Consider the following 21517-nt stretch of genomic DNA (forward strand, 5'->3'; position numbering starts at 1 on the left):
ATCACTGAGATTACAGAATAGTGAAAATGTCAACTGGAAACACAACAGAAGGACAATGTCATTTAAAAACTACATTAAACATGAAATTAACATTGAGATTTCACAGACAATTAAGTTTTAATACTAATAGAATGTGTACTTGTACATTCAAAAGCGAGTTGAAAAATAGGAGTGTGGATAAGCGACTACAAACAGCATAGTGAACGCATTATTGTGGCCAAGATAGGCACAAAGCCCACACCTACTACAGTAGTACAAGTTTATATGCCAACTAGCTCTGCAGATGATGAAGAAATTGATGAAATGTATGATGAGATGAAAGGAATTATTCAGGTAGTGAAGGGAGACGAAAATTTAATAGTCATGGGTGACTGGAATTCGAGAGTAGGAAAAGGCAGAGAAGGAAACATAGTGGGTGAATATGGATTGGGGGAGAGAAATGAAAGAGGAAGCCGCCTGGTAGAATTTTGCACAGAGCATAACTTAATCATAGCTAACACTTGGTTCAAGAATCATAAAAAAAGGTTGTATACATGGAAGAATCCTGGAGATACTAGAAGGTATCAGATAGACTATATAATGGTAAGACAGAGATTTAGGAACCAGGTTTTAAATTGTAAGACATTTCCAGGGACAGATGTGGACTCTGACGACAATCTATTGGTTATGAACTGTAGATTAAAACTGAAGGAACTGCAAAGAGGTGGGAATTTAAGGAGATGGAATCTGGACAAACTGATTAAACCACAGGTTGTACAGAGTTTCAGGGAGAGCATAAGGGAACAATTGACAGGAATGGGGCAAAGAAATACAGTAGAAGAAGAATGGGTAGCTCTGAGGGATGAAGTAGTGAAGACTGCAGAGGATCAAGTAGGTAAAAAGATGAGGACTAGTAGAAATCCTTGGGTGACAGAAGAAATATTGAATTTAATTGATGAAAGAGGAAAATATAAAAACGCAGTAAATGAAGCCGGCAAAAGGGAATACAAACGTCTCAAAAATGAGATCGGCAGGAAGTGCAAAATTGCTAAGCAGGGATGGCTAGAGGACAAATGTAAGGATTTAGAGGCTTATCTCACTAGGGGTAATATAGATACTGCCTACAGGAAAATTAAAGAGACCTTTGGAGAAAAGAGAACCACTTGTATGAACATCAAGAGCTCAGATGGAAATCCAGTTCTAAGCAAAGAAGGGAAAGCAGAAAGGTGGAAGAAGTATATAGAGGGTCTATAGAAGGCTGATGTACTTGAGGACAATATTATGGAAATGGAAGAGGATGTAGATGAAGATGAAATGGGAGATCCGATACTGTGTGAAGAGTTTGACAGAGCACTGAAAGACCTGAGTCGAAACAAGGCCCCGGGAGTACACAACATTCCATTGGAAATACTGACGGCCTTGGGAGAGCCAGTCCTGACAAAACTCTACCATCTGGTGAGCAAGATGTATGAGACAGGCGAAATACCCTCAGACTTCAAGAAGAATATAATAATTCCAATCCCAAAGAAAGCAGGTGTTGACAGATGTGAAAATTACCAAACTATCAGTTTAATAATTCACAGCTGCAAAATACTAACACGAATTATTTACAGACGAATGGAAAAACTGGTAGAAGTCGACTTCGGCGAAGATCAGTTTGGATTATGCAGAAATGTTGGAACACGTGAGGCAATACCGACCCTATGACTTATCTAAGAAAATAGACTAAGGAAAGGCAAACCTACGTTTCTAGCATTTGTAGACTTAGAGAAAGCTTTTGACAATGTTGACTGGAATACTCTCTTTCAATTCTGAAGGTGACAGGGGTAAAATACAGGGAGCGAAAGGCTGTTTACAATTTGAACAGAAACCAGATGGCAGTTATAAGAGTCAAGGGGCATGAAAGGGAAGCAGTGGTTGGGAAGGGAGTGAGACAGGGTTGTAGCCTGCCCCTTATGTTATGCAATCTGTATATTGAGCAAGCAGTAAAGGAAACAAAAGAAAATTTTGGAGTAGGTATTAAAGTCCATGGAGAAGAAATAAAAACGTTGAGGTTCGCCGATGACATTGTAATTCTGTCAGAGACAGCAAAGGACTTGGAAGAGCAGTTGAATGGAATGGACAGTGTCTTGAAAGGAGGATATAAGATGAACATCAACAAAAGCAAAACGAGGATAATGGAATGTAGTCGAATTAAGTCGGATGATGCTGAGGGAATTACATTAGGAAATGAGACACTTAAAGTAGTAAAGGAGTTTTGCTATTTGGGGAGCAAAATAACTGATGATGGTCGAAGTAGAGAGGATATAAAATGTAGACTGGCAATGGTAAGGAAAGCGTTTTTGAAGCAGCGAAATTTGTTAACATCGAGTATAGATTTAAGTGTCAGGAAGTCGTTTCTGAAGGTATTTGTATGGAGTGTAGCCATGTATGGAAGTGAAAAATGGACGATAAATAGTTTGGACAAGAAGAGAATATGAGCTCTTGAAATGTGGTGCTACAGAAGAATGGTGAAGATTAGATGGGTAGATCACATAACTAACGAGGAGGTATTGAATAGAATTGGAGAGAAGAGGAGTTTGTGGCACAACTTGACAACAAGAAGGGACCGGTTGGTAGGACATGTTCTGAGGCATCAAGGGATCACCAATTTAGTACTGAAGGGCAGTGTGGAGGGTAAAAATTGTAGAGGGAGACCAAGAGATGAATATCCTAACCAGATTCAGAAGGATGTAGGTTGCAGTAAGTACTGGGAGATGAAGAAGCTTGCACAGGATGGAGTAGCATGGAGAGCTGCATCAAACCAGTCTCAGGACTGAAGACAACAACAACAACAACAGCAAAATGTGAAACTTCAAGGTTTGTAAAAAATCAAATGCTAAAACATCATGTAAGGAACTTGTCATAGCTATCTTCGTGGAATTGTACGCATTTGTTGAGATATTTGGGTATGTTTATGAAAGTATCACTGTTGCTAACTAATTTATTATACTTATGTTTGTTTAGGTGATTCCACCACCCACAATGATCCAATCTGTTTATGAATTTTGCTGTTTGTCAATAATGCTAGCATTGACTTCCCCTTTTTATCCCACTGTGTTTACCTCGGACAGAACTAGGAGAGAGCTAATGAGGACAAAAGACGGCAATAGTGAGGGGTGTTGGGAACTGGCAGCAATACGAAGGCAAGCAGGAGGACGGTGCCATCTGATAGTTTTGTAGTTTTGTGGTGTCTACCAGTAACAGGTTCCGGCTGCCAGAGTTGATGGGACAAGAGTCCCAAGATAGTGAAGGGGTCATAAATGTGTGGTAGCCTCTGCTAGGGAGTAAGAAGGCTAGGAATAATACTAATACTAGAAAGAAGAGAGCACTGCTGTTAGGTCAGATGTGGAGGCCCTCCATTAAAGAGAAGTTAAGGGAAGATTATCATACTAGGCTGAATAAGGTGAACGAGGGTTTAAAAGATTTGTGTAAGTAATTCGCAAAAGATGCTTGAGCAGTGATAGTGAGTGGGGCAGGGTACAGTTTGGCTAGGGACACAGAATACAACGTAAGTGGTGGCACAGAGTGAGAAAGCTTCCCTAATGGACAGCACCGATGTGAGTGCAACTGAGATGACCTGGTGGTACAGTTGAGCTGTCCCAGTGGCACGAGTGGTCTCACCTTGACTATGATGCAAGGTAATGCAGAGCCGGAGATGTCACCGATGACTGCTGAAAGGGCACACATTGCAGTAATGCGAATATGTCTGCCAAAGGCAGCACACGAAAAAATGCTCAGATATTCAATGAAGATGAAGTTAATTGCATCAGAAAAGAACAGTCTTCCCCAACAGGAGTTAGTTTAAACACAACCGTAGAAAATGCATAGAACAGTTCTTGAATATGCAACTACAAAATTATATCAGAAGCAGATGGCACATTAATGTCACAGTACATTGGAAGTTCCACAATCCACTGCCCCTGAGTGGACATTAAGCAGACAAAAGATATAACTGAAGGTCAAAGTTCTGAGGTGGTCTCTGGTACGATTACAGTAAAGGAACGTAATCACTTTTCCAATATTAAATGAACAATAATAATAGACACATAGCTGTCTCGAATGATAGTCAGTTCTGAATACAGTATATGAACACACTTCACTTCTCAAACACAGACTGGATAATAATAATAATAATAATAATAATAACTGAAGGCCAAAAGCCTGAAGTTATTTCTGATAAGAGTTAAGTCTGAATACAGTAATTTAACACAATTTCTTTCTCGAATACAGAATGAACAGAATGACACAGCATGGTTAAAAGGTCTCAGTAAACAAACTTTTGAAATATCGTGGTCCGTGCATTAAGTGAGCCACAACAAAAGTCTAATCTGTTCGTGTTAGCCTCAGTTAAAGTCCCAAATGTGAAGGTAAGACTCTTGAGTTCAGTGTAAATGATGATAAGAACGATAACAAATATTACAAAGTCTGATTGCTGATCACAGCATTGAGGGCAATGTCACTTCAATGTAGAGGCCACACTGGCAGATGCTAGAAGGGACAGTTGCAAGTTGACAGCAACATCATTTAATAGTGGCTCCAGAGCGACATCCTGATTGTGGGAAAGCTTTTGCAATTGGTGCCTGGCACAGGAAGCTCACTCGAAGTGAAATGGCCCATCATCAAATGAGTGCTGACCTAATTATTGCCCATGCTTCACAGTACTGCTAATTGTGCGTCCCCACAGAAGAAAAGAGGTCCGTGAGCCCCGTGACCTCTAGCAGCACTCAGGATGAAGTGCGGACCTCTAGTGACTGTTGTCTGCAGAGAGACCCATTACGCAAGTAGCCCGTCTGTTTTGTCGGTTGCTGGCTGAGTAGGTGCAAAGTCTCAAAACATCAACTGCCAGATGGGACTATTGGTGGATGGAGATACACTAGGAACTTTGCTTTCTTGGACGACAAGTGACAGTGCTATGTTGGGTTGCACGACTCATATGTCTCTTCAAGTTGACACATACATTGTGCGTGCAGCCAATCGTCTTCTTTGGGTCATCAGCTACGTCGCTCTCACCATTTAATTCTTCTCTGAAGACTGTATCAGATTAAAGGGAACAATATTAACCAACTCTCATGTACTCGTAGAATCTTTTCAGTTCAACAACAATGCATTTTCAGCTCTCATCCCCAAAGCAACAATTATTCTGTACAAGCTGCAGCAAGCCAACTAGTTCCAAGATAAATGTCAGAATCGACAAAACCTCCATGTAATTACATACGTGCTGCCTCATGCAAAGCCAAGGCATGAAGTAACAGTCTCTATACAATACACTCTTCATCTGTGTCTGTAATAATCCTCATGACACCACAAACCACGGAACATTATACAAACACTCTTTGCCTTTTTGATATAAATTCCAAGGCACTGCTGGTAACCTCTTGTCAGGGCCCCTCGTCTGATGCAGCTCCTGGCTTCTCATGACAGCTGTCCCTCCTGCACACAAAGATATGTGTGGCGCAGTGAAAAGGCTTTCTCACCCTCATCATTAAAATATCGGGTTTTCGAGATGGTGGAGAGCCTAGTGATTCTAGAATTTACCCCAAAATTCTCGAAGCACTACATATCTCTCTCTCTCTCTCTCTCTCTCTCTCCCCCCCCCCCCCCCCCCCCCCCCTCTTAGCTTGAACAAGCGATATTTTACACATATTCACTATGTACATTAATATCTATCACAGCACTAATTTATATTTCAACCAATGTACAATATATCTCTTTTAGTCCTTGTGTACTTAATACCTATATTTTCCCTTTGTTGTTTTTATTCGTTTTGTCAATAACTATCTTGGCATTTCACCCGACGTTGGAGTTAGTACTTTTACATCTAGGAATCATGCAGACAACATTTTTGATTCCCAATCACAAACTCCAGGTGACATAGACTTTTGATTGCCTCATTCCGTAGTATAATTCTCTAAACTATCTTTTCTCTAGTACTTAACAGTCTCATTCCCTACAGTAACTTGTAGTCTGGAGGAAACTCTAGAGGAAAAAAAATGAACATGTTCTTTCAGACACTCATAACTCCTAATAACGCTGTTGATGTAAAGAATCCAAACTTACCAGAATAATCTCCATAAAATTGTGTGACTTCTGTCATGATACTGTCCTTCCCTTTAGGCACAGTACCTATACTTTACCTCCAGGTTGATCCTATGGATGCACTACCTCCTTCTGTTTTGGTAGGTACGCCCCTTTTTTATTCCTGTATTCTATGGTACAGGTCAATCCCTTCTTGGTGCCCCTGCCTGCACACTATAGGTCAGCCTCTCTTCAATCTGCCTATCTGCCCTTTTCTTCATTCAATAAAAGCTATGTGTGCCCCCCTTACCCTTTCTGAGTAGGCCCCATGGTTCATTGCTCTAGTACACATCTTTACGAATACTGTCGCTAAATATTACCTGGCTAAATTCTACTCTACTTCACACTTCACTCTTACCTCTGTGTAACTTATTTTATCCCCTAGAGTCCTCCACTACTTTTCAACTTCTACACTTGCAGCAGACCTCATATTTATATATATTTCAATATATCATAAATTTCTTTATTCTATACTTGTCCCACTCTCCTACAAACCATCAGAACAAATGTTGGACTGATATTCCTAAATAACTATCACCATTAGTTCCTCCCTGCCTTATGCTCATTAGTTCTTTCTTAGTTTCTACTCTCCTTCATTTCTCACACTTCCTTGTGCGATACAGAACCCTCTCTGTTCTTATACCTGTGTATAAATATATAAGAAGTGGGGGAAAAAAAAAAGAAGGGATGATGCAGTGCCATTATATATCAACCATAAAATATGTGCATCTACCCAGATGTACATGTGTGTTTATTCCCCTACATCCCTTGGCGGTTCTGACATCACTTTAGGTTTCTAGCCCATAATTTTCATGTTTGTGTCGAAGCGTAATTTTGTGTGTACGTCAATGTGTGTTCACGCTGCCTGATTCTTCAGCCTACTTATTTGAAATAAGTTGAAGGTTATAGGAAACCACAGAGAATGAGAAGGACTTCAGCGATAGAAGTATATGCATATGGAAAGAGAGAAATATAGACTGGTACTCAGATGAGAAGTAAGAAAGGAAAAAGTAGAAATGTTTTCTAAGATCAAAGGAGAAAAAGAAGACAGCCCCAAAGACTGGAAAACCCATCCCATCCTGCTTCCCCAGGATCCCTACTTCACCAATACTTGAGTGATAAGCCGGAGGAGGTATGATGTTAAATGTCTCCTGCAGAACAGACATTCTCACCTTCACCTTTAAAGCCTCTGAAGAAAAATCTTAGCAACACCTATGGAATGGCAAATAGTGAAGAACAGTCACACTTGTTTGCGAGGGTCATCTGAAAGCTGTGATGTGTGCGTGTAGTGTTAGTCATGCCTTTACCTACACTACCCACCCCTTTCAAGATTGATACAAACCCTCCCATCTACATCACATCTCATGAAAGGTATAAATGTTCTATAGAAATAGAAAATTATACACTACTATAAGATGGTTGCATCAAACCAGTCTCAGGACTGAAGACCACAACAACAACATAAGATGGTTATTTCATTAGTCACCTCATATTATATTATTCTTAAATATAATATTCTATTCTGTTCATCCCGTCTTAACGTCACTCTGTTTACATAGTACCATCATATTACATAGTACCATCATATTATACCTTCTATCAGAATATTATTCTGTTCGTTCCATTTTATGTTTAGAGATCACTGTTATTTGTGATTCTCTTAAATTAGTCACAATCTTTTAGCCATATTCAGTCACTTAAATACTAACATGACAGGATAGTTTAAGAAGTTATTAACAGATTACAGAATAGTTGAAAATTTGAAGGGAATTCGGTGTAAGGAAACTAATGTGGAAGTAACACCAAAAACAACTCAGGACCCGATGGTCGTCACTTTGTTCATTAACACAGAATGTTATCATCCCTGGGGAACAGATGAGACTCCGCCCGGATCCCATGGATCTGACATTAACCACATTTGATTGCTTACGGACCAATACTTCTCGTTAAATGTTATGTGAAAGTCTCCCCACAGCAAAACAATTACCATTTTACTAGGAGGCATGACATTAAGTAAAATTCATTCTATGTTCTAATCTGTCCTGGACAAGTTTGAATTCTTTCCATAACTCATCAACATTTCTCTTAGTGTCATCACGTTCATAGGATAGCTTTGTACACACATTGCCAGAGTTTACTTATGCAGCAACTTTTCTATTTATTATCTCCTCTACCTGTTCCTCCAGATTTTCATTCTTTATTATATCTGACATGTCTAATTTTTCTTTAACATTTCTTTCTATGTTATCCATGCGAGTGCTGACACCTGCAATCTGTGACTGGACAATAGGGATCACCTTATCCTGTCTTTCTACACTGTCTTTTAAGGCATTCAACCTTTGCTTTACCACATCAAATGTAACATTGTATACGTTTTGAAATGATCCAAATTTTTTCACAAGTCCCATTTCTACATTATTACTTTTATCTTCAATGTCAAATTCTAATTTTTTAGTTAAAGCCTGAAATTTCTCATCCTGTCTTTGGTAAAACTCAGTAAATAGTTGTTCAACATGAGTATTCAACGAACTGGTGACTTCACACTTTAAATCCAATTTCAGATTTTCTACCTTGTTATTTAAAGAGTCAAATTCAGTCTTTAACAAAACTATATTAGCTGCCTGACTGTTCAAGGTTTTACTTTGGCTACTTAAAATTTCACTCTGAGCATCTAACTTAATGTTCAATTGTGTATTTACTGAATCTAACTTAAGTCTTTGATCACTTAGTTCTTGTCTTAAAGAAGCATTTATTTATTGAGCAAAAAAAACCTGCTTTAGCTGCCAGTAATTTCTTAATTTATTACATGACCAGTTTTGAAGTCTTAGCTTCATCCTCAGTTGCCACCAAGAAATTATAAAAGCATTGATGTGTGGTGGTCGAGCCAGCCAGTTATGGGGAGCCGTGCTCATGTTTAACAAATGCACGGGAGCATAGGACCAGCAACCACGGCACCCGCCTGGACAGCATGACAAGGAAGTGACACATCGTGCTGTCCAGGCAGGCACTGTGCTGGGAAGGTGGTTTTTAAAAAGCTCCCCAAATTGTGAACTTTTCAATGCCACCTTCTCATTAAGCAGAGTAGTGCAAGAGGATGTCAGACGACAAATGAATCCAACCTCATCCCCTCTACAAAGCATCTTCACATGCAAGGACACGACTGGAATACTCCGCTCGTCTTAGATTGAATGGGTAGAGAAACTAGATTCTTCAGGCATCGCTCCTGACGAATAGCAGTCCACAGCATCCAGTTACTGTATGGATGACTACACATTTGAAATATAAATTCCTCGCAAATAGTGGTCCACAGCAATTAGTTGTTCTATGGGTCCTATGATCCATGAGTCAGTGACTGGAAGTACTTATTTGATTTATAGTAGTACCTCAAGATGATGCAAATATAGCATTGAAGCTAGTTGCCTGAATAGAAAATACTTTTAAAATGTGGCTATGGTATTTCTCTTTCATTACTAATGAGCAATGTCAGCGTAGAAATGCCCTTGAGAGTTCCGTACACTACTGCTGCAGAGTGCTCGTAACCCATGTGCTGAATATGATAGCTCGCATCTGGCAAGTTGAGCACTGTCTTTGCCTGTAAGAGTGTGTTTGGTTTTCTCTCTGGTGCAAGAGAGGAACTGGTTTATGTCAAAAGGAGAGGAATAGTCAGAACTGGGGGTTACGATGTGTCCGGTGGAAAGTATGGTCTTTCTGGAGAGTGATTAGTCAGTACTGCCAGTGCACCATTTTTGTGATGTGAGTGTTGTTGGTCAGCATTCTCTGTAGAGGGTGGTGTAGCTGTTGATGTGCCCTACTGGGGCAGCCTAATCCTGTCCTAGTTGTACTTGTTCACACAGTACTCAAGTTCCTTTCAGAGATTTTGGCACAATTTGATGAAGTACCTCATTTGTGTCCTTTTCTCCACTAGATGACCGGAATGCCTTCATTACAGGATTTTGCCAGGCATAAATTGACACCTTCTTCTGGTTGCTCAGTCATGGAAAGATCCTAGTTCTGCTTCCGTACAAGTATGATGAGCATCAAATGTACGTTGTCCAGCAACTTACCTCCACAGCCTGTTCTTTTTCGTTTTTCAATTTTTTGTTCTGCTATGCTCTCCATTTCATTTAATGTGATCTTGAATGGTTTTGTGGCACATGCTCCAGTCTCTCCTCTGAGGAAACTGGCTTATTTTTACAGAAATGGTTTTAAATATTTTTGGATGCCCTGGTGAATTAATTTTATGGCCTAGAGACCTGCGCCTAAATCTAAATCACATCTTGTCACTATGTCAGCCTTTAGAAAAGAGATCCACTTTATTTAGGCTGTTGTGGTATCTCTGATTGGAATTCATTATATGATACTTAAACGACACTTGCCTCTGTTAAATTATATGAAAACTACATTAAGAACAATTCCATGAGAAAAACTGAAGTTCTCAAGAACCTCTGATTTGATCATTACACTAATAATAGACCATTGGTATATATTGGGTTGTGAATGTTAGATCAAAGGAAGCTCCTGCATTTGTTAAGTTCTTGGTGGTACAGGTTCTTCATTCGAGATACTAGTAATTTTGATCCTTGGCCAGAGGCAATTCCAGCTTTAAGTGTGTATCTTAATTGAACCTGTTAACTTTAATTAGCATCACCAAGTGAATTAACATTCACTGCACTTTAATCTTAAGTTAAATATTAATTATTGGACTTTGTTTAGAGTCAGGGCAAAGACTTTGGTTTTATTTAATCTGTTCACTGCTTAATATAGCTTTTCTGTACATGTCTTAGTGCATCACCTATCCTCTATTGGCTTGTTGATGCTGGATGTCTGGGTCCCACTGTCTACATCTCGGTTCTGTTGTGTCATCTGCAGGTTTGTGCCCTGACTTGATGTTGGGCCGCTATATTACTTTATTGTAGTTTTGCAGTTATGATTTGTCTTAGCATGACTTCCAATGTAAATTATTAATATTTTACGTTTTGATAAATTGTAATTTTTGCAAAAAACTTGAAAGAACATCTAAATTGTTTCGCTTCTGGTGTTTCAAGTTCAACACCTTTCTAAAGGGCGATAGCTCAAGTTTAATTTTTGATGTATTTTTTAGTTGAGCCTTCTCTTGTTACTTAATAAATTGTTTTAAAGAATACTTACTAAGATATGAGCTGTTGTTTCCTGTGTCAAGTCTGGTAGCTAGAGCATGGTTATGTACTACCCTTACCCTCCTTTCACTGAACGTCATTCACCCTGTGCAACATGTAAGCTCTTGCCACATTCGCAGTGGGGACCCTTGAGAAGGAGCAGCTTAATTACAAGTTGCAACAACGGAGTCAAAGCAAGGATAGTGATATCAGTGAGTTATGTGCACATCTCTGTGAAGCAGTCATGCTTCACATGTATGTCATAGAGGAGCATATAAGCCATATTCATTTCATAACAGCGAGTTTCTCCACTCTACTGGTGATTTAGACAAGAATGCACAATTCTTATTTGATACTACTCCCTCTCATGTGCAAATTTATTGCTTGCAGGTGCAGACTGCACGTTTGTCTAGCCGAGTGGAGGAGCTGAGGTCTGTAGTTTCTGATGTTCCCTCAAAGGCTAAACTAGATGAATTACCTGTCACAGTAGTGTCCATGCGAAGAAAGCTAAGTGTCTTAGAATTGGACCAAGGAGCCTGAGAGAATGAGGGGAGTGGGTGGCCCTGCAGAGATGTATGCAGAGGAATGTGCAAGGGAAATTACCAGTCCTGTTGAACAAAATATGCCTAATGAGGCAGCATGTTTTGCCCAACTTTCCAACATGTTTCTTGATTAAGGGCATAAATTACCTTGTCACAGATCTGCTTAACCTGTTGGTGAAATTTTTGTGGTTCTCTATAAACTTAGAGGGGCAGGCCATAGTCTCAATGTTACTTGGAATTTGGTGTTTTAAATCATCTACCCTTTGTGCAAGGGCCGATAAGATAAAATCGTGAGTAGTGTCCTGACTTTCAAGGGTGAGTTGCGTGAGCTACGGTCCGTTGGGTAACCCCTTACTGATTACATGTGGGAAGTGCGTACTGCTGCCCTAGTATTCAATATGCAACTTTCGGAGGCAGAAGTAATAGTTATCCATTGTGCAGAGCGTCAATCCAGAGGATTGCTCATGGGTTTTGTTTCCAGAAAGGCCTACCATGTATCGAATTTTAGTGCAGCTGATTTCTGATGTCATACAAAATGCTTGACCCAATGCTAGATGTGAACATGTTAGTAAAGCTGGGCGTCCTCTGTGTGATAAGACTATTCTTACTAGTAATGTCGTCACAATAAAGGATGCAGTTTCCATTGTGGGGAGCACAGGCAAAAATCTAAATTAGCACAAAACAGCTGACGCCAGAGGAGTCAAGACACTGAGGCACTCCATCTCATCTTTACCCCAGTAATCACCTAAATGTGGCTAGTTTGCATCCCCTGCTTTATGCTTGTGCAATTATTAATCATGAACCTGTGTGTGCTCTTGTCGACTCTGGTAGCTGGGTGTCTTCATTGAGTTATGACTGATATCTCAGGCATCAGGATATTTGTAAGTCTGTAATTACAGGACATCGTATGGTTAGAGGGCAGCAGCTTGCCACCTGTAACTTCTGTGGTGCCAGCCACACTTTCAAATACACATGCCATCAATTATCCCATGCGTTTCTTACAGCCACCACTGTGGCATGAGGGCACTGCTGTGAACGATTATGCCCCTGTGAATTAAATGCGAGCATCCCCTGCCCAGAGCTCCAGTGGCAAGGGTACTAAGTTTGAACATTCATGCTCTGATACCATTTTTGTGTGTCTTCCACTTCAATAACATTTACAGACTTCCATAATGGCAAGGGTGTGTCATTTATTGGACAGGCATAGTACTGATCCAATTAACAAGTTAGCAAAATTTTACTGAAGTGCTAGAATGGTTCAAGAGGAAGGAAGAGGCCTGAAGGAAAAGGATTGGTGAGGTTTGAAAAAAGGGATAGAGTTCAGAAAAGTCACTCAGAACCTGGGTCAGGTGAGACTTACCAGATGGAATGAGAAGGAAAGACTGATTGCTGGGGATAGCACAGGTTAAGATTTGTTAACCTGAGAGCTTAAACATGGAAGATAGGGTAATGTGCAAGACAGACATTACTGCTAAAATATCGTGCACAAGTTAATAAGAGTGAAAAGGTAAGTGCATTGTATGTGATAGAGGGTGGATGGGGGATGGCAGAAGATAGACAGGTCAGAAAATGAAAAAAGTAGAAAACTAAAATGGAGTGAAGGAAGGTATAGTTACTGTGAAGAAGTGTTCCAATCAACAAAATTAACATAAATTAAGGCCAGGTGGATGACAAGAATGAAAAACATGTAGTGCCAGTTTCCATCTGCAGAGTTCTGAGAAACTGGAGTCTGGGGGAAGAATTCAGAGGGATATGTGGTGAAACAGCCACCACGTCATGCTGTAGTACATGCTCTGCAACTGTGCCACAGGATATTGTGTGTTGCCAGTACACACCTTCTTCCTATGTCCTTTCATCCTAACTGACAACTTGTTGGCAGTCATACTGATGTAAAAACCTGAACAGAATTTACATAACAGCTGGTGTATGACATGTAATTTCACATGTGCCTCTGCTTTTGATAGTACATATTTTTCCAACTACAGGGCTGATATAGGTAGTAGGAGGGTGCATTAAGTCTGAAGGAGGGATGGTCATAGGTGCAGGAGCAATAGAGTAGGGAGATCAGTGCATAAGGAATATAGGGTCTGCCAAGGATATTGCAGAAATTTGGAGGGCGATGAAAAGCTATTCTAGGTATGGTGGGCAAAATATCAAGACATGTGTTGTGACTTGGCAAGACAGCCAAGCCACTAGGAGGTGAAGCTGAAAGGCACGCGTTTAAGCTCACGCAGGCTGGCGTGAGGTCTGGAACAGTTAAAGGATTTGAGTCTAGCAAATAAAGTACGTAGCTGTTGGAATACTTAACTTTAATCCATAATTGGTGAACATCGGTATGACGGTACATGCATCACAAGATAAATAGCAAATGATAATGGTGCCTTGCTAGGTCGTAGCAATTGACGTAGCTGAAGGCTATGCTAACTATCGTCTCGGCAAATGAGAGCGTAATTTGTCAGTGAACCATCGCTAGCAAAGTCAGCTGTACAACTGGGGCGAGTGCTAGGACGTCTCTCTAGACCTGCCGTGTGGCGGTGCTCGGTCTGCAATCACTGACAGTGGCGACACGCGGGTCCGACGTATACTACCGGACCGCGGCCGATTTAAAGGCTACCACCTAGCAAGTGTGGTGTCTGGCGGTGACACCACAACATGATTTTAGGAGGTCCTGGCCTTGTCGAAGAAGCTCATTAATACATTCAAGACTGGGATAATAATGAATGCAAACTGGTATACTCTTAAGTCAGTGTTGCCACAAGTTTCCCCAAGTGAAAAAGGACAGGTATACACTATGTCTGTATATGTGCGGATGGATATGTGTGTGTGTGTGGGGGGGGGGGGGGGGGGGGGGGGGGGGGGGGAGGGGGTGCTAGTGTATACCTGTGCTTTTTTCCCCCTAAGGTAAGTCTTTCCGCTCGTGGGATTGGAATGACTCCTTACCCTCTCCCTTAAATCCCACATCCTTTCATCTTTCCCTCCCCTTCCCTCTTTCCTGATGAAGCAACCTTGGGTTGCGAAAGCTTGAAATTTGTGTGTGTGTTTGTGTGTGTTTTTAGTGTCTCTATCAACATACCAACGCACCTGCAAGCAGAAGGCATTTCCTTAAGAACTAACATCAACATCTTTTGTAACAAACTGTTTTTAGATGGAGAAAGTAAGGCATATTGTATATATGTTTCATTAAGACCACTGAGGAAACAAAACACATTCGTGACAAAAATATGCATTTCGTTGGAGTTGCAAGACAGATTTAAAATACCTTCACTGATTTCTCTTGAAGGAAGTGTATAAGGCAGGGAAGAATTGTGTAAACCAATAGTGTAGGTTAACGCCAATAAAATGTTGGTTCTACTATGTATGTTATTGTCAGTTATTACCCACTGTGTTATATTTGTTGTTTTAGAGATATTATGTGATTTTTCTTTCAAGAAATATATGAGTACATAGTGTACAAACTGCTAGTGATGGACACCATTTTATTCTTCTTAGCATCCATACTTTCTAGAGAACGAAAGTTGCTACTCACCATATACCGGAGATGCTGAGTTGGGATAGGCACAAGCCATTAAGACTTTTGTCAGCAGTAGACACACACACACACACACACACACACACACACACACACACAAACGCAACTTGCACATATGTCTGCAGTCCCAGGGAACTGAAACCACACTCTGGGACTGCTGCAGACATGTGTGCAAGTAGTGTTTGCTTGAATGTGTGTGTGCATGAGTGTATGTGTGTCTACTGCTGACAAAGGCCTTAATGGCCAAAAGCTATGATTGTGTGAATTTTTTTATTGTGCCTATCGTGACTCGGCATCTCCACCATATGATGAGTAGCAACTTTCCTTCTCTTCCTGGTACTGTTACATTCCATCCTGGACTTTCCATAGTTTGATTTCATCCATACTTTCTAACCTACAAATTACTTTTGAAGTGCCAGAATGTACTAGAACAAATAACATGTCTACAAACCACCACACTGTACAATGCACTTGCAGTGAGACAGTTGCAACTTTTGACATCCATTGCTCGTAGTCTCTGGCCTGCCGAGGAGCATCACAGTCTTGGGTCCCTGCATAAACCGTGCAAATCCATCACACGACGCCACACACAATCAGACATGGCCTGTGGGCAGATCAATGAGACTAAATCCGACGAGCAGGACCTGCACATTACTGGAAAACAGTGGGCTTCAGATTGGGGGGTCCGATCTATTAGAGATATGCACAAAAAATGGCCTGCGGTTTTGGTTCATCACGGTAATCCACTTGTGTGACCAGCTATTCACATGTCACAGACAGAACTTTGTTCAAATTAGACCACGGTGATCAATCCATGCAACAGACAATTTGTGCAAATACTCTGAGAATCAATAATGATGAGGACAGGTAGCAACTCACCATACAGATGATGGCTGAGCTGCAGACAGGCATGCAGAAAAGACAATCACACTCTCAAAACTAAATTTTTGGTCATAGTCTTTGTCAGTAAAATGAGAGCACACACACATTCACACAATCACTCAGACACAACTCCTGCACACATGACCGCAGTCTCCGGCCACTGCGTTTACATCCTCTGAGAACCAGATCCAAACAAACTGCTCCTCATGCCTCCCTGCCTCTTGTCGGTAGCACATAGGCTAGCAGCAAGAAGTGGTAGCAGCACTAACTGCAACCTGAGGGGAGTGGGAGGAAGGGGAGAAGCATTAGAAATGAGGGAGTAGGGAAGCGGTGCATGTACTCAGTTGCACCCAACCAACGATGATGCATTACACCTCAATAAAGAAACCATTTAATCTACTGACACAAAAATGAGATTTTTCCAGTGTTTTTTTCTCCCAGTTTCCCTGATATTTCCCTAACATGTTTGACATTCCCTGATTTCCAGAACCTGTGGCAAACCTGTAAGTGCTTTTTTGGAGGGATCAACAGTACCAGGATTGGACAAGAAGGCTCGGGAAATATGTTTTTGAACTAGGTTGGTGGGGTAATTACAACCTGTGAAGTCTGATGTGAGAATAGAGGTGTGTTGCTGTAAAGAGTCTGAATCTCAAGAAATATGTTTGCCTCGAATGCCAAGGCTGTATGAGAGGGAATGTTTGACATGGACTGGATGGCAGCTGTCAAAATGTAAGTACTGTTGTTTGTTAGTAGGTTTAATGTGAACAGCACTGTGTAGCTGGCCTTCAGTCAGGATGACAGTAACATCATGGAAAGCAGCATGGAATTTATTTGTGAGAATGAATTCGAAGGTCTGTTCTTAAGTTGCCAGAGTACACTTGCTATTGTAAAGTTGTGTCAAAGTAATAAAAATGAGATAACTCAGGGTTTTATGTTAAGGGGTTAAACAAATATACATGACATTTTTAATTCCAGTTTCAAAGAATCAATCACTAAAACAAATTCATAACAAGAAATCTTCATACTGGCAGATTTAAAGCTGTGGGGACAGGCTCCGAGTCGTGCTTTGGTAGCTCAGTCAGCAGAGCACTTTCCCGCGAAAGGCAAAGGTCCTGAGTCTGAGTCTCTGTCTGGCACACAGTTTTAATCTGCCAGGAAGTTTCATATCAGTGTGCACTCAACTGCAGAGTGAAAATTTCATTCTCGGAATATCTTCATATACGGTCACACATCAATTACCTTCTGGCATCCACAAATCCTGTGGAATATAATGAGATTTCACCAATCATAGCATAATCAGGCACCATCATGGCAACTGTCCGGAACAAAACTTTGAGATTGTCTGGTAGCTCCTGGCGTCCAGCATACCTGCAAAGTTTTAGCATCATACAGAAAACTCAAATGGATTGCAGCAATGATGCTATCAGTATGTTGAAAATAGAGCATCTGCATTGTTAAATTGCGATTTCCTTTAAAGGATGATGACAATATGTAAGTTTTGTAAATGTAACATGTAATGTATCAAGGCACATTTATTTACAGTTAGCCATTCAACTTAGAGTTACTTACCCTGGATTCATTGTTATAAAAATGGAACATGTTGGATCCAAGGAAAGTTCAGATCCTTCAAATATAAAACGCTCTACCTTCTGAGTAATTGCCATCTGAATGCTGTGAATCTGCTGAGCCACAACAGACAACACCTCCAGTTCTATACGGTTGAATTCATCAAAACATGCCCATGCTCCTGCTTGTGCCAAACCCTTTTGAGAAGGAAACACATTTTTTAATTGCAAGAGAACGATTACATCCATCAGATCAAAACTGATTATTTACACTTGTGGTAAATACACAAAATATCATGAGGTATGTGGATTCTTTAAATATCCAGATTCTAATTACCATGATATACTTTACATAATGAGAGTTTTGCACGCCCACGCACACATGTACACACACACACACACACACACACACATACACACACACACACACACACACACACACACACAATGAACAAAATTATACAATATATGGTGTCAAACTCCATAAAAAAGTGTACTGTGTAACATTTGTCTTTTGTGCTTTGTGATTATAAGCTATTAGGAGTTGCCCATAGGTACAACTCGAAAGTGATAAACAGAGGATTCAATTTGCAAGTGCTTGGACTGGACATGGTCATGGTACTCAGATGAACATACATTCAGAATAAGAAGATTTGGGTCACTATCAAAAGTGACTACTTCTCCATTACAAGGTATGTGATATTTCCAATTTTGTGATGCTTACTAATAATATTCATTATCTTCCTGTTATTACAAAAAGTATATCCTCTAGTAGAAACTAGAACTTTGCATTTAAATCAAATCTATAGAAATTCATCATCATATTATGAACATAAGCGTCATGTAGCTGCTGCTAGGCACCAATTCTTTCAGCATCATAAGAAATCTTCTTAATCTTATGCCATATGGGCAGCGGACCTTAAAGGCTTATGTCAGAAACATGATTTTCATTGCGATAACAATAACTATAAATGAATGTTTGCCCAATCTTTACATAGAGATTTGTTCATCTATTTTGCTCCAGGTGAAGATGAGTGTTAACTGCACTTAAAATACAAAATTCCATTCCTGAGGAACTGCTATTGAGATGTAACACCTATAAAATCTCCAGTTCCAGACATAGCATGTTTGAAGAACACGCAATGTCATCTCTAAAGAAACACCTGCACATATGAGCAGCCCAGGCGCAGGTGAGAAGCCACTGTGTGGGTGAGGAGGAACACCTCCCTTTCCTCTATCAGACAAACAATACAAAACAGGAAAATTCACAAAGAAGATGCCAAATGAAAACCACCTGCGTAGCACATGTACCTGTTACCTTATTGAGGTGCGGTACTGGATAACAGGAAACACTGGATTTTAAGGAGGAATAATTTTGTAATAATGGCAGTTCATGTTAGATCATGTCTCAACTACAGAAAAAAAAGACATTGGAGATATAGCAGTGGCTGTTAAAAGACAGTTATTGCAGGGACTAACACTGCACAGTATTGTGGAGAAAACTCTCGTTAACAGACTAAAGCAGATACAAGACAAATGGACGGGTTTAATTTAAAGGAGAGGACACTGAAGTAAGCGATGACACTGAAAATATAACAGCCAAATAAAACACTTTTGTTATCATTACACTACACATTCCTGTACAAACAAGTCCAAGTATGGCATGGTTTTAAATATTGTGATTTTTTTCAAAAGCAGTGAGCAAAATTCTAGTAAGACAAGCTCTTTACGTCATCCCACAAAGAGATGCTCTTGAATTTTTTAATTGCTTTAGGTTTGTCTGTCTGTGTCTATATGAGATAGCAGGTGGATGTATTACGAGCTCAACCAAGTTAATATTGATAGAAAGTCTGTTCGTCACAACAAGTGATAGCGGGCGGATGTATTGCGAGTTCTGCCGAGTTGATATTGTTAAAAAATGTGTATTCCAACTGTACATTAAAAAGTGTTATCAAGATAGCAGAGTTTATTCATATTTTCGATGACATCTGTCAGTTCATCTCTCCGTGACGTGCCGAGAATCCTGCATCAAGAGGATCGAAACTAACAAGAAGAATTCACATGAGCAGAGGAGGGGCGATCCGGAACCAGTATTGTCATACCAGTCTCCATGCACAATAGTGGTAACAAGAGAATGATGTACGTAAATTTAGGAATGTTAAATGCTGAATATATGTACTGAATATTGCAGGTCTGTTTATATTAGAGCCAGTTAAAGCTCACTCAGGATGGGCGTACCTTCCATTTTTTCTTCAATCATTCTTTAAAAACATTCCTTTTATTTATTTAAGCAGCAAATTTTTATTCAGTTTCCAATACATATATAACATTCCCCGCCATTATTCAATGGCGACCATTCAAAGTACGGCACCGAGTGAGGTATGAATAGACCTTTCAATTGTTGAGAAAAAGATTTTTTTTTAATAAATAATCCATTTTATCATTTCAAGAAACTAAAGAGACCTTTGTTGCATTTATTACATGTCCATAACATTGGAACTATTAACAACTTGAAGGAGCAAATTAAAAATTGAATACTGCCTACAAATGAGACGTGCCGGGAATATGCTTTTCAGCAGTTAAGGTAGGACGCTGCTACGCTGTATGCATATAAGGCCACAATTGCCACCATCTCTCTCGCAGTAGATAGTCTCTTTTACTTCCAAATATCCTTCAAGGAAAGTGCATTTCTCTATAAAAGACGAAAATCTGTATAAAGTCCACATTAAGGTGCAAAATAATTCTTTCATATTACATTCCATTACACTGTTACATTCCATCCTGGATTTTCCATTGTTTGATCTTTCAAATTCTGTAAGACTGTATCAATAGGACTGTATCAGAGAATATTTAGGTTGATTAATGAAAATGCACATGAAGATGCTTTAATTGAAAGATACCAATACAAACAAAATTTCATGTTTAAAATTTTTTCTTTTCATAATTTTGTTAAACACTGTTCACAATGGAGTCAAAGGAAATGGCCATTGTTGAAAATTTATTACAAAATGCAAATCCGAGCTTGGCAACAGTTGAAGGTAATGCGCCAACTCATGAACAGGCAGATGAATACCAAAACAACCAGGATGGCATCCCATTATTAAAAAATGAAGACGCTGGTAATATGACTAGTCATGATGCCACGTTTATGGTGCTCAATGAGGCAATTTCTCAGGTCTCAATGGAAAACATTTTTTCAAATAGTGAAACTGAAGCACGCGACAGCGAAAATTCCTTTGATTATTTGCTTAAGACGTCATGAATGCAAACACAGGAAACAGTTCACAAAAGCAATGCAAATACTAGAGAGACACACACTTTGACACAGCTCATGCAACTAATAACAAAACAGTTTGCACAGCAAACTCAGGCATTTAATGATTTCAAGAAGAGAATTAGTCAACAGTTCAGTGAGGCAAGCAAAGCTATATGCACTGAATTACCTAACAAATTATCCGGTAAGTTCACAGAGCTCGGTAAACAACTAAAACGAGAAATAATTACCGACACGTCCCGCAATATAAATTTGTTAACGGAGAAGGTAACATCCATAGACTATAAACAGGAAAAACTTGAAGCTGGGAAACAAAACCTTAGTGAAGCATTTCTCAAATTCAGGAGACAGAATTAAAAATGAATGCAACAGTAAAAAATGTGATGAACGCAGTCAACGAGCTGCTAGACTTATGCAAAAACCTACCTACAGAAATACACAAGTTGAGTCCAAGAGTAGATCATTTAAGTTTAGAGTCAGAATTTGCCAAAAAA

General features: G+C 39.9%; 1 protein-coding gene across 1 annotated transcript in view; it reads right to left on the reverse strand.

Annotated features, from left to right (window-relative positions):
• Positions 1 to 21517, reverse strand: part of LOC124594696 (dynein axonemal heavy chain 3) — a 1186267-nt gene that overhangs the window by 738591 nt on the left and 426159 nt on the right. The window contains exons 23-24 of the mRNA XM_047133063.1: positions 17754 to 17947; positions 17424 to 17552 (exon numbers count right to left, since the gene is read on the reverse strand). Of these exons, the coding sequence (XP_046989019.1) occupies positions 17424 to 17552; positions 17754 to 17947 (323 nt within the window). The remainder of the gene's footprint in view (positions 1 to 17423; positions 17553 to 17753; positions 17948 to 21517) is intronic.

Source organism: Schistocerca americana, chromosome 2 (assembly GCF_021461395.2).
Source record: "Schistocerca americana isolate TAMUIC-IGC-003095 chromosome 2, iqSchAmer2.1, whole genome shotgun sequence".
In the NCBI taxonomy this organism is placed as follows: Eukaryota; Metazoa; Arthropoda; class Insecta; order Orthoptera; family Acrididae; genus Schistocerca; species Schistocerca americana.